Source organism: Somniosus microcephalus, chromosome 21 (assembly GCF_052327205.1).
Source record: "Somniosus microcephalus isolate GS21.2 chromosome 21, FLI_Smic_1.0, whole genome shotgun sequence".
NCBI classification, from domain to species: Eukaryota; Metazoa; Chordata; class Chondrichthyes; order Squaliformes; family Somniosidae; genus Somniosus; species Somniosus microcephalus.
Window position 1 is genome coordinate 68,013,189 of NC_141007.1, and position 14,892 is coordinate 68,028,080.

At 40.9% G+C, this 14,892-nt stretch overlaps 1 protein-coding gene across 5 annotated transcripts in view; it reads left to right on the forward strand.

The window, feature by feature from the left end:
* Positions 1-14,892, forward strand: part of aspscr1 (ASPSCR1 tether for SLC2A4, UBX domain containing) — a 238,060-nt gene that overhangs the window by 184,976 nt on the left and 38,192 nt on the right. The window contains exon 14 of one of the 5 annotated variants that reach the window (XM_085963846.1): positions 11,458-11,561. The exons of the other annotated variants lie outside the window; for them this stretch is intronic. Within the exon in view, the coding sequence (XP_085819972.1) occupies positions 11,458-11,502 (45 nt within the window). The 3' untranslated portion in view covers positions 11,503-11,561. Of the gene's footprint in view, positions 1-11,457; positions 11,562-14,892 lie in introns of those variants that run through there. 5 annotated transcript variants of the gene reach the window in all.

Sequence of the window (14,892 nt, forward strand, 5' to 3'; positions counted from 1 at the left end):
ACGTTGACGGCTTCATGAAGTATAACGCCCAAAACAAAATACCATGGACAGGATAGCTTGTACTTAGATGGATTCTAAGAATTGACTGTTGTATTTCCATGGGTTTTCCATATTGCATTCAGGAAATTGCCTGATTTTCAAAGCAGTCAGCACATTGCCAGTGTATGCTTTTTTTCTTTGAAAACAATTTCAACGAGTTAAGTCTTCACTCGCAGTGAGTGAAGATGATAGCTCACAATTCATTGTCTAGTCAGACTGCAGATAAATTCTTACCTGATGGGTGTACCAAACCACTTGCCTGCTAACTACAGTTAAGTGTTGCCAAATCTCATTTAGAAAAAAAACCACTTATAGGAGTTTAATTATTTTCATCTGAATTTTATTTTCAAGTATTCTCCATTCTATGTACAAGTAGAAATAATCTTCTCCTTCTTAGGCGGAACCGAGGATGACTTGCTTCCACGTTAAAAATGAGCTCGCAGGTGACTGATGAGTCCAATGCGGGACCTACAGTCTCTGTCGCAGGTGGGGCAGACGGTGGTTGAAGGGGCGGGTGGGTGGGGTGCTTGGGTTGACGTGCGCTCCTTGCGCTGCCTGTACTTGGCTTCCACTTGCTCCCGGCGAAGAGACTCGAGGTGTTCGGCGTCTTGCCGGATGCTTCTCCACGTTGTGCAGTCTTGGGCCAGGGATTCCCAGGTGTCGGTGGGGATGTTACACTTTTTCAAGGAGGCTCTGAGGGTGTCCTTGAAGCGTTTCCTCTGCCCACCTGGGGCTCTCTTGCCGTGCCGGAGCTCCGAGTAGAACGCTTGTTTTGGGAGTCTCGTATCGGGCTTGTGGACAATGTGACCCGTCCATCGGAGCTGATTGAGCGTGGTCAGAGCTTCGATGCTGGGGATGTTGGCCTGAGCAAGAACACGGACGTTGGTGCGCCTATCCTGTCAATGGATTTGCAGGATCTTGTGGAGGCAGCGTTGGTGGTACCTCTCCAGTGCTTTGAGGTGCCTGCTATACATGGTCCATGTCTCTGAGGCAAACAGCAGGGCGGGTATCACTGCTGCTCTGTAGACCATGAGCTTAGTGCTGGGTTTGAGGTCCTGGTCTTCAAACACTCTCTTCCTCAGGCGACCGAAGGCTGCACTGGCACACTGAAGGCGGTGTTGGACTTCGTTGTCGACGTCTGCCCTTGTTGACAGATAATAAAGCTTTAAATAATGGAAATCTGAAGCAAAAGTTTTCCACTGCTAGAAATACACAGCAGGTCTGCCAGCCAATGTAAAGGGAAAAGATGGGCTAATGTTTCAGGCTTGAGTTCGAATGAAAGCTATACCTGAAATGTTAACCTCTCTTTTATGGACGTTGCCTGTTTCCAGCTCCATGATTTGCATTGAGACTAAATTCCTGAATGTCTCGCCGCTCATTCATTCATTTGCCAAATGGCTATCTTTAGCGACAGTTTCTAAGTCGAGCCCAGTCCAAGCATAATGTTTTTTGGCAAGCAAGTTATGCATTTATCAGGAATCAGCAGTGTAATGATTGATTGTAGCGCTTGGATCATAAACATAACACACGTTAAACACTGGAAACAACTTGGACAGAACAAATGCAGATTTGTTTTTATTTTTAAACACTTGTATATGAGATGGATAGAATATAACGTATGGAACGGCCTATTTCTGGTAAATATAGAAAACCAGTTCATTTAATCCACTTAAATCACATCTGTTTTTGCAATTTAAAAAAATTATTATATATATTTCAATATATTGTGGCACTGCCAACCTAGTCACATTATTGCATGCATGTTGTAGGCAGTGCTGAAGAAATTTGGCATCCACAGTAGAGGTTTGTAAGTGAGAATATTTATTCCAGTAATAATTTTGATTAAAAGCTGAGAAATGTTGGTGTGAAGGTGAGTAAATATTTATCATGAATAGTTCTTACACAAAGAAATCAGCTGTCGAACAGAATATTCATTCAAAGTGGAGTTGAGATATAAAATCTTTTTTATATATGTGCTAAAATAAAATCATCATAAGATAAGCTATTTTTGGTCCCGACATTAAACTGGATTGGCATGCTTGTTGATGCTGGGACTAACCTCTTCATCCCGGTCTTCTGTGTTTATTCCAAGTACATATACTGTATATCTGTAACATCTGTCAGCATTTATCACTAACACTGGAGTTGTTTCTATCTTGTATCCTTCAGAGAAGAGTAAACCAAATGTCGAATTTACACTGCAAATAGCAATGATTCAAAAGGCTGGTATGCCTTGATGTTTTAACTTGGGTTTTGTGTCAGCAATAGCCAAGGTGAAACCCTGTAAATTATTTCAAGGCTACTATTTAATCCTTCAGTGAATTTTTTGCTAACGATCTATATCAGCAGTCTAGCTAAGAATCTTATTTGATACGTAATTCTGATTCAGAACGGAGAATAACATTAGAAATTCTTTTAGAAGAAAGAACTTGCATTTGTATAACGCCTTTCACGACTTTATGACTTCCCAAAACGCTTTACAGCCAATGAAGTACTTTTGAAGTGTAGTCACTTCACTTAGGTTTTGTGTCAACAGTAACCAAGTTTTAAAAACATCAAGGCATACCAGCCTTTTGAATCATTGCAATTTGCAGTGTGAATTTGACATTTGGTTTACTCTTCTCTGAAGGATACAACGTGGCAGCCAATTTTGTGCACAGCAAGGTCCTGCAAACAGCAGTGAGACAGATGACCTGTTTTTTTAGTGATATTGGGTGCGTGATAAATATTGGCCTGGACTTCCCTGTAATAGTGCCATGGAATCTTTTACATCCACCTGAGAGGGCAGACTGGTTTTGTTTCATCCGAAAGATGGCACCTCCAACGTGCAGCACTCCCTCAGTACTGAAGTGTCAGCCTGGATTATGTGCTCAAGTCTCTGGAGTGGGACTCAAACCCACAACCTTCTGACTCTCAGGTGATTGTGCTACCAACTGAGCCAAGGCTGACACCTTGGACACACTCCGTCATTGAGTGATGGAGGAGCGCTATTCCAGGTTTGGCACATCAGTCTTCTACCACGAGATGCAGTCGAGCAATTATATTGGTGCGTTTTAACCTAGATAAGATCTTACTATTCCAAACCTTTTAAATTTATATGGGTTTCTGCTTGTTCCTTGCTATTTATTAAACTCATTTTATTTTTCATTAACACTTCTGTAACTTGTGACTTTCTGAGATGAAAGCTTGCTTTTAATATGGTCTCGGAACAGTCTTCAGGTAATCAGTGCAGTACTTCTGGAGTACCCATATCTTACAGCTGAAATTGATTAAGATTTCCTTACATCATTATCACTTTTATACAGATCCTGAATTGCAGTATAGACTCGGCACCTCCCCAGATTGTATACCTCAGCCTCTTGGCCCTCTTACCAGGATTGTAGTGAGATTTCTATTCCCACAAAGTTGGAAACTGCTTATCCCAGTCTCTCAATTAATAAATGCTCCAAAATATACAGCTGCATCTTGTTAACTCAAACCCTGTTATTACAAACCTTCCATTATGATTGTTCTTCCAGTCTTTGCTGAAAATAGTCTGTTGGGTAACTCCGCCCTCAATAAGATGAAATCCTGATGACAACAATTGCTTTGTTGGTCCTGAAGATATTTTTAATGATGAATTTTGACTTTAGTATCTACCATTTGAAGTTCATTCAAGGAAAAAAGAATAATGTTTAAAATTGTATTTCATTCTCTTTATAGTCAACTATGGGGCTGGGTTTGAGTGCTTCATGGCTTCTCCATCTGTTAACATTAACTTATCACATCACTAAAACACTTCTGATTTAAAGCAGATTTTCTAAGTGGTTTTGAATTGTATACTGGATTCCTCTCAAAAGAAGATGCTGGTAAAATGCATCTGTTCATGTATAACCAGAAATGCTGACTTACCACCTTAGTGACTTTTCACTGTCTGATGGTGGATTCCTTTCTCAAATATGTATATACAGAACGATGTGCAAAGACCTGAAAATGCTAATTGTCTCATTAGCTTAAATCTTTTTGTTAGATTTTAACATGACTAAAAGAGGTTGTCTCTAATGAGCACAAGGTTCATTGATCCCATGTTGAATATTTTATTTCAACCATTTAACCTCATTTGAAGGCATATTTTGCATCTTATTGGAATGCTAACTCGGTCTAATAGCTGTGGTCTTTAAGTTATATTCCACTGGCAATGTAATCTTTTTGCTAGATAGACCTCAAGATAAACCTCAGTGATCACAGCCACCAATATCCCAGTCATTGTACCAATCCTTTTTCACAAATGGACGTTCAGCTAGAATACGATAGCAAAATACTGCAGATGCTGGAAATCCGAAATAACAACAGAAAACGCTGGAAAAACTCAGCAGGCTAGGCAACATCCGTGGAGAGAGAAACAGAGTTAACGTTTCAGGTCGAAGACCCTTCGTCAGGACTGAGAAAAAGTCCTGACGAAGGGTTAGTCCTGACGAAGGGTCTTCGACCTGAAACATTGACTCTGTTTCTCTCTCCACGGATGTTGCCTGGCCTGCTGAGTTTTTCCAGCGTTTTCTGTTGTTAGTTCAGCTAGAATACTTGTAGTGTTGCATAGATTTGATTTTTCTGAAATTTTTAGATGCAGATACAAAATTTTGCAATAAAAAAAATTAATCATGAAATCAGTGATGGTTGTGAATGTCTGATGTGGTATTATAGTAAGATTAGTTTCATACTATATCCCCACAATGACTCATAAATGTTAGCTTTTTTTGTGGCTGAACAAAAACCTATTTGCCTATGTAATTTTTTTTATTCGTTCTTAAGATGTGGGCGTCGCTGGCAAGGCCAGCATTTATTGCCCATCCCTAATTGCCCTTGAGAAGGTGGTGGTGAGCCTTTGCCTTGAACCGCTGCAGTCTTTGAGGTGAAGGTACTCCCACAGTGCTGTTTTAGGGGGTTGGGGGGGGGGGGGGGGTGGAGTTCCAGGATTTTGACCCAGCAACGATGAAGGAACGACGATATATTTCCAATTCCGGATGGTGTGAATTGGAGGGGAACTTGGAGGTGATGGTGTTCGCATGCGCCTGCTACCCTTGTCCTTCTAGGTGGTAGAGGTCACGGGTTTGGGAGGTGCTGTCACATTCTTGCTGTACTGAAACTAATTATGTGAGGTACTTTGAAACGTGAATAAGGGACTATATTACGGCATCAATATCAGATACTGAAATCCCAAATGCATTGCATCATTAATATGACATTCACACTGCAGAATAAACTCATGACATAATTGTTGCAAATTTTGGTACGTTGTTTGGCGGATGTAAATCAGTTTTTTGCCACAATGAACTTAACTCCTCCAGATAACTGATCAGAGCTGTTGGTCATATCTCTTAGGAAGTTATAATTGGCTTGCAATCAGAATTCTGAGTGCCATTGTCACCTTGGTTGAGTTGGTAGCATTCTTGCCTTTGAGTCAGAAGCTTGTTTGTTCATGCCCCACCCACTTCAGGAGCTGAGCACATAATCTAGACTGGCACATCAGTGCAGTACTGAATGAATACTGCATTGTTGAGGTGCCCTCTTAAATTGAGGTCCCATATGCTTGTTCAGTCGGATGTGACAGACCTCATTCAGAGTCACTTGGCCAATATTCTTTTCTCAACCAACATCACCAAAAAAATATATATTAACTGGTCGTTCATCTCATTGCTGTTTGTGTTATCTTGCTGTGCACAAACTAGCTGCCGTGTTGGTTCATATGGCTCTAATTCACCTTGGGAAATGAATTGGTTGTGAGGTGCTCTGATGTCCTGAGATGTAATAAGGTGCTATGTAAATGAATGCAAGTTCTTGATTTTGTCTAGCCTGCTCTTCTGAAACTGGTTTGCTATTTGTTTCCCCTATCCCGCTGCTGCTGCATTGGAGGCAGAGCCTTCAGTTACCACACCCCTGCACTCTGGGACTTTCCTTAAATCTCTTTGCTTTGCTATTTCTCTTTCCTCGATCAAAAACCTCTTCAAAACTTGCCTCTTTGGTCATGTCTCCTAGTCTCTTTCCTACTACCTGCTTGATGGCTACCACTCCCTCAATAAGGTCCTTCATAATGTGAACAACACTAACACTATAGAAATGTCAGTTGTGAATGTTATTAAATAGTGCTCAATTTGAATAAGAACCTGAGTTAGAAAATGTGGAATGAGACAAGCCCCATTAAAGGTGCTCCTTGTAACCAGTGGGGTATAATTCTGTGCTGTTCTGGAGTTCCTCAATTTATTCAATATCCTGGAAGAGTATATTAATAAAACTTCCTAAAAATGTCATCTTAACCCCTAAAGGTAATTGAGTGAAAATTCCAGGAGACCGCCCTTGCAGTGTGATCCATGTTAATCTACTCCTAATTGGCTACATTCCAGAGAGAACAATCCTAAACTCCAATCAGGACTGGAACCACAACTTTCCATAGACTGTTTGATTTTTGTAATTATAATCTCCAGTCATATTCTTATCCGGATATTTATCTAGCTCCATTTTGATGGAGTTGATTTGCGTAGCCTTTGGTAGGAGTCTATTCCTCTACATGGCAGCAACAACAACAACTACTTGTATTTATATAACACCTTTAACATAGTAAAACATCCCAAAACGCTTCACAGGAGTATTATAAGGCAAAAAATTTGACATCGAGCCACATAAGGAGAAATTAGAGCAGGTGTCCAAAAGCTTAGTCCAAGAGGTAAGTTTTAAGGAGCGTCTTAAAGGAGGAAAAAGAGATAGAGAGGCGGAGAGGTTTAGGCAAGGAATTCCAGAGCTTGGGTCCTTGGCAACAGAAGGTTGAGCGATTATAATCAGGGATGCTCAAGAGGGCAGAATTAGAGGAGCGCAGATATCTTTTTGAGGGGGGTGGGTGCTGAAGGAGATTAGAGAGATGGGGAGGAGCGAGGCCATGGAGGGATTTGAAAACATGGATGAGAATTTTGAAATTGAGGTGTTGCTTAACCGGGAGCCAGTGTAGGTCAGCGAGCACAGGGGTGATGGGTGAACGGGACTTGGTACGAGTTAGGACACGGGCAGCCGAGTTTTGGATGACCTCAAGTTTATGTAGGGTAGAATGTGGGAGTCCAGCCAGGAGTGTGGGGAACAGTCAAATCTAGAGGTAACAAAGGCATGGATGAGGGTTTCAGCAGCGGATGAGCTGAGGCAAGGGCGGAGACGGGCAATGTTAGAGGTGGAAATAGGCGGTCTTAGTTATGCCACGGATATGTGGTCGGAAGCTCATTTCAGGGTCAAATATGGCACCAAGGTTGCGAACAGTCTGGTTCAGCCTCAGACAGATGTTAGGGAGGGGGATGGAGTCAGTGGCTAGGGAACAGAGTTTGTAGTGGGGACCGAAAACAATGGCTTCGGTCTTCCCAATATTTAATCCAGAAGCATGACAATTTAGAGACCGTGAAGGGGTCGAGAGAAGTGGTAGTAAGGAGAAAAGAGGGGAAGAAAGTTCTGTTCTCTGGTCTTGTGCAACCTTTTGAATTTTTGTAATTGTATTCTATGGTTACTTAATCTCATCAAGTAATAAGTTTCTACGCTCTCCATACCTCTTAGTATTTTGAAGACTCGCCTTTCGATCTTTGTTTTCTGCAATGACCTATCCAATTGTTTTTCCACACTAGTTTCAAATCCCCAATTCATCCTTGTTCTTCTGTCAGTTTTCTTCTAATACATCAATGTCCATTTTGAAAGTAGAATGTCACAAATTGTGCACAATAATCTAACTGTAAATAAACAGTTTGAATGTGATTAATTGCCCTCCAGAGCCATCCCAGTACTTAACCTTATTGATTGCCTCGTAGTAACTTGATACTTTTAATAAGTGCCAAAATCTTTCTCTTTTTCCATCTTCATTGATGAATAGAAAGCTTGTTATGAGAAACATTAGTGGTGCCCTCCCTGTAAGGGGAGCCACCTGTTAACATATCCCTGCACAATTAACTGGCCCATTGCAAAATAGGCTTCATCCATTGTGTGCACGCATGTTTCATGTACTAGAATGCTGTAGCTTACGTTTGCCCACATTAAAGTCTCATGAGCCATTTCTTAATCCATCCATTTAATTTCTCTCTATCCCATTGGATACCATCAAAATCTCAAACCCTAACTTGGTGTCTGTTTGCAAAAGTGTACTTTAGTATTATAAAACGGAAAAAAGACTGCTATTACTGGAAATTTGAAATAAAATCAGAATTCTTGATTATGGGTGCACAGCTGATTTATCTTTTTACAGATGCTGGCTGATCTGTGTATCTCCAGCATTTTTGTTTTTATTTGTACTTTAGTGCTGATTTGTAGCAAAAATTAAAAATCTATTTTTATGCTGTTTCAATCCACTTAACAGCTGATATAAATTCTTCATTTTATAAAACTAGAAGTAGATTCATTCATATTGATTATAAAAATATGAGTACTCAGAAAACACACTAACAGAACTTGGTTAGTTACTGAGCCCAGACACATCCCTCATCAGTTAGCGTCACTCAGTGAAACAAAGTCCTGTTTTCTGTTGCCAAGTCGATTTTTAATCCAGCCAGCTAATTTTCCATTAATTCCACGATCTTTGCTATTCATTGGAAGCTGAATGTGGAACTTAAAGTTGCTTCTAAAAATTGAAGTCATTTATATCCATGGACAGTGACGTGAATCTTGTCATTCATGTGGAAATGACTTATGTAATAATACTGGGCGGCCTGCTGGTGGCGCTGTCCAGGGAGAGTATAAATACTCGGGCATGGGCCCAGCTTGCTCAGGACATTCTTTAACAGGAACTAGTGAAGGACACAACTAGACCTCCATGTTGTAAAACAGTTGATTAAAGCTTTGTTTAACGCTTAGACCAAGTGCCTAGTAGTTTTCTTACGTCAGACAGATCTTGTCCATTAAATTAGTTTGCTCCTGAAAAGAACTCTTAATAGGTCTGTCGGGCATGACCTATTGCTACGAAAACTATGATAACTACTCCTTGTGGCCTCTCGGCTCTCTAGATGAATGTAAAATACTTGAGAATGTTCCCTGAACTGATCAGCTCATTTATCTAGAATTCTCCGATATCAAATGTGTTAATAAGGATTCAAACACTTGGAAAAATGTTTTTGTTGCATTGAAGTGAAAGTGTCTTAAAAAGAATAAAGGATGTTGCAGTAGAATAGTGTTTTTTTGCCTTCGGTTTAAAAAAAACACCTACACCAAATGACACATTTCTGAATGGCTCTGTGTAGATCTCGTGCTAGTAGCCAGTTCTGGGAGTTGCGTAGTCCTGAATTGATGTGTTTGCAAAGAAAGCCTCCGCATTCTTTTGGGGATTTGGATTCTTCAAATACTACCTTGTTTAATTTTTAAAATGTGTTAACTACCACAAAAATAAAACTTTAATTAGGCAATTAAAAATATATTGCAGTTTAAATCATTTCTATAATGCTTTTTGGGGGAATAACGAAGTGTTACTACGCAAAAATCTTGCTTCTGCTTAAGGATAATTTTGCGAATGCCCAATTTTGGGGAAGAATTGCTTTAGTTTTAATTCAACAGAACTATAAATAGAAATGTGCTCAGTGTAGTAGCTGGCTGAGTGAGTTGGCCTCTGGTCAGCGAGAACTTAATCGGTTCTGGTTTGTCATCGGTTTTCTGTGTTACGTTGATAAGTAGTGAAGCTGAATCCCCGCCAGAGTTCACAGCTTAGTGGGCACATTGGGGAAAAGGAAGTCTAAGCAGGAAGGCCCATTATTAACATGGCTGTAGGCCAGGGAAGCTGGTCAGCTTGGAACAAAACCCTGGTATCCTTACAGAAACAGTTGTCACTTGCTTTCTTTTGAACATCTTTTAGCCAATCAAAGTTCTTTACAAAGCCCACCTGCAGTTGTGTATTGACAGAATTTTCTGGAATTTGAGGCAGTGCTGCAGAATAACTTGCGATAAGGCGGAGCAGTTTGTGTATAATAAAGGCAAATAAAGTAACCGTGATCCTTTTGCGCACTGATATTCAAGCAGTTCAAATATTTGTGCTTGTTAGAGTGCGGTACAACTTTTACAAACCGCATTAAATATTTTCAAATCGTTAGGTAAAGTTGTATATATTTTAACATGACTTAATCCAAAATGTGGATATGGCTCTAATATGTCTAATATATTTAAAAAATATAATAATTAGCAAGTTAAAGACCATTTTACCCATGCACCTCACTCTCATCCAGGTCCTATTTAATGTTTTAAAAACTTTTCCTAAATAATCCTGTTGACCGGGCTCTTCCTTCAGCCAAACAGTGGAGTGAACACACTGCTGATTGCCAAGGAAGTCATAGCAAGATTTTACCCTGAGACTCATGCTAGGGGGGAAAAAATGACTGCGTGAACACAGACACCATAGCATGATCCGCCACTGTTGTTGAATGAATAGAGGTCTCCACAGAGGAAGGCCCATTACTGGGATTATTGAAAAGTGTTCAAAAATGCTGAGTACTTAACCCCAGAATAAACTTGTTAAAGCATTAATCCCAACAAATTCTACAGGAATCAGACTTGCTCCTCCTCCTCCCAAGCAATTGGCGATTGTGACAAATTACGTATTTTTGTTCAGGTTTCGGTTTGGTGGCTACCCCTTCAATACTCATTATGCTTAGTGCACTGAACAATAATGTCTTGAACCAAGCCTATCCTAACGCATTATTGCAAAGTTTACTGTCGTCTGCCCGAGAGGAGTAGAGTATAATGTACAATTTTCAAATGTACACGTACTTTGTGCTTGGTTCAATTTGTATTTGATTGACCGAATTTGAATGGCTAGTTATTCAAAACCCATGAAGTCCCAGTAACTTCACCAGGATATAAAAAGAGTTGATGGGAGGTACAGTAGTTGGAAAATCTCATGCGGAGGGATAATTTGAAATTTTAAAGAAGTTGTTTGGAAAATCTCAGAAGATTGGTTAATGTTCCTGAAAGATAGGGAAATATCTGTTTATTTAAACGTTTTCTGCAAAAGCTTAGATTGATTCTTGCGATGTTTTTCTTATCTTGTCTACTTGAGTTACTGTAAATGTATAACTGCATTATATCATTGTTAAATTCTTCGCATGTTCATTCGATAAATTTGCTTCATATTTTACATTTTAATCTGAGGTCTGGTGTGAAACTTCACCACTTTTAAAGTGGGATGTTATGGAGGCATAAGGTAGTCCAGTGCCCAAAAGCAATTACCCAACAGGGTTTGCCGTTTGCTTCCCAGGGCACATTACTGAAAGCTTAGCTAGATCTCAAGACAAGGATGGGCACGCTCAAATGTATGGGGACTTGGGACCCGTCAATGAGGGTGATCTAAGATATAAGGGCCAAAGGTTTAAAAAGGCCCCGAAATGTAAGTCATGCAAGGGGATTCTGTTAACTTTACTAATAACTTAAGGCATATTTATATAGGAAATGCTTCAAGGACACCCTCAAATCCTCCTTGAAAAAGTGTAACACCCCCACCGACACCTGGGAATCCCTGGCCCAAGACTGCACAAAGTGGAGGAGAAGCATCCGGGAAGGCGCCGAACACCTCGAGTCTCTTCGCCGGGAGCAAGCGGAAGCCAAGCGCAGGTAGCGGAAGCCAAGCGCACGTCAACCCAAGCACCCCACCCACCCGTCCCTTCAACCACCGTCTGCCCCACCTGTGACAGAGACTGTAGGTCCCGCACTGGACTCATCAGTCACCTGAGAACTCATTTTTAATGTGGAAGCAAGTCATCCTCGGTTCCGAGGGACTGCCTAAGAAGAAGAAGATTTATATAGGATATTCTATTTTAAGCCAGAATGCTTGTTTACAATGAATTATTGCCGAACGGTGCCTAATAGAAAATACAAGTACAAGACAAAATGGATGCTAGATGTACTGAAGTGGAACATCCATTGGCATTCCCGACTGCTTAGTTCACTGTTGCTGCTGTCATTTCATCATTAAGTCTAATGGCTTGATTTAACTTTGTGAGGTTGGATGCTGACTGAATATCAACAGGGAGCAGATAGTAGAAAATTGCCCACCTAAACATGAATTAACTTTTACTTGAGAACCATAAAGATTAGCTTGACTCCTACTGTGTGTGCTGTGCATGAATTGATTTGTAAAGTTAAATGTTTCCATTGGGTATGTAGAAGCAAAATTCTGTATAATTGCGTTGGTAAGAATGCAATTCTTCTCTGCTAGAGATGGGTAGACATTCAGGTTGGGGAAAAGTTTGGTTCTTTATTGAGATTTTTGGAATGTGGCTTAATGTGATCCTTTACTTTTAAACATGCTGTCTATCCATCCCACGTGGAAGCTAGGAAAATAGCACGTGGCAAGATTTAATGGAAGTCCCACTAGTTCACTGTGCAGACATTATGTAGAACTTACTTGAAGTGGGAATCACTCCGATTTTAAACCTGTTCTTTTGCCTTTCAGGAAGTTAGACTACAGTTTTGCTTGTTTTTGTTCTTGTAAACAGTACATGTTGCTTCCTATTTCAATGTATTTCTGTGTAGCTTCACTTTGTATATAACCATATTCTCACTGCTTTAGTTGCAGTTATTTCATTGCTTCAGCACATAATAGAGGCTGGTGCTCAAGTGTATTACTGATGGAGTCCTGCATTGTCAGAGATGCCACCCTTTGGATGAGACGTTAAGCTGAGGCCCTATCTGCCTATTCTGGTGATTCAATGTGATAAAATCATGGCACAATTTGAGAACGGGGAGCTTTCTCGGTGTCATTTCCAACATTGCTCCCTGGACCAACATCACCAGAAACAAATTAGCTGATCGATCATTTCATTGTTGTTTGAGAGATCTTAATATGTTTAAAATAGCTGTCATATTGGCCTATGTAACAGTCATCAACAGCACTTTAATTCTCTGTGGATGGGCTTGTGGTGACATATGCAGCCCTGCAGTTTGAGAAGAAGGCTCCTTCCAGCAACTGACCTTTTGCCAAAATCTGCTCCCGCAGCAGAAAAATTGCCAGGAAACTGTCAGGAATGGGGAACATACATGCATACCAAAAAGAAAATACGGTCGGAAGCGCAACAAGTTGATCAGGGCCTAGAAGTTAGCACCCTATTCTCCCCCACTCACCTCCCTCTGAGACCCAGGATGCAATACTGGCCCTAGGACCAAGATATAAAATGCGGCCTCAGTACATCCTGTTTGGTATTAAAACTTAAAAACACCCAGTTGGCAGCATCAGTGTGCGATGTCTCCGTTGATCTGCCCGCATAAAATTCAAGATTATTTAGAGCAAAGTTGGTGGTCTCACTGCATTGGGAAGCGTTCCTGGCGGGGGGGGGGGGCAATGCTGGAGTCAATCCTCACTCCCCAAACTCATTCTCCTCTGCTCCAACTCATCCACTTTCCTCTGGGAATGAAGCAAGATTAGCAACCCTGGCGGGCAGCGTGCACGTGCACATTCCGTGCTGGAGGTGCACTGCCCGCTGTATTGGTAAAGGCTGCTGTAGAGATGTCCGCTGCCTGGGCTTGAAACAGGCGTTGGTCCATTTGCATATACAAATAGGTGGCGTGCTGCCAGTTTACAGCCCCCTTTTCCAAAATTCGTTAGCAACTGATCGCCGATCTTGCACCAGGTCCCTCTGAGGGCTTAGGATGCGGGAATTCCTGTCATAGGGCATCCCTAACCTCACCCTATCTTCTTTTACGCTGAAGGTCTTGTTTGGAGTTGGGCATTGGCTTCACCCCATCCCAGAAAATCTAGTGCAAGACGGGGACCTGGCCTATCCAGGCCCCGGCCTAATATGCAGCCCTTCCAGCGGACCCCCACCAAGGTTACTGCAGCATCTTCCTGGAAGGGTCGCACGTTTTCAGGCTCAGGATCTCTTCATTGTTTCTGTAGAAGCTTAACCAATAATGACAGTTTTCGGTTGACCACATAGTTAAGTGTTAAAAGAATGGCCAAACAGATTAAAAAGCCAGGTTCTCACCTTTGCCAGAGCTTATCTAAATGGGTCAGTTCACATCCTCAGTTCCAGGAAGCTAAGTATCACACAGTCAAATCTCATTACTATAAATGTGTGGAGACTGGAAAATGCTAATCACGTTTGAGGTTCTCTACTAATTGGAAGGAAACTTCCACAAAAAAGGGGAAAAGTTACAAAAGAAGGCTGGTAAGGTCAGGGTTTATTTTATTTGTACTTTAAATTTTTTTTAAATGAAGGCTCCCTGCTTTTACTTGATGTAATGATGATCAAAATGACCCTTTGGCACCTTGTAATCACCGTTGCTGCTGATGAGGGTTGGCGAAAGCAGCACTGCTGCTGCTGGTACATAATTTGATGTCCTTTTAAGTGCACTTCCCCTAGGTGATGCACATCTTGTGGTAATAAACACTGTAAATTCGCTCTACACGTGGCAGCCAATTTTTTTTTTTTTTAAACAAGTTTTCGACTGAGCAACGAGCATTAAAGATAAGGGCTTGGGTGACTCAAAATTGAAGAGATTTTTTTTTTTAATTGCTATCTTACGAGTTACACTTTCCTAAATGTAAACGTCCAGCTTTTTTTGTTAGAACAATTTCTGCAGTACTGAATCCTGAGTATGCTCCAGTATCTGTAAAAGGTTATGGAAAATCAGTTGCAGTTGAAAAGAGGTGTACCCTGTTTTCCAATTTCTGTGGTAATATTCCTTCAAAGAATGCTTTGTAAAGCGAGTGGGCAAAAGTCATGGCCTGAGTTTACTGGAAATGTCGCTGCTTTTAAGGATCAGTCGCCCTGTGAAGAGTAGTTACCCTTTCACCTAGAAATTCTAATACCAGACTGTAAAGCCACTTATTCATTGTGGCAAACGTATCAGTTTTTAAATTCTAATTCTGATATCAGTTTGTAA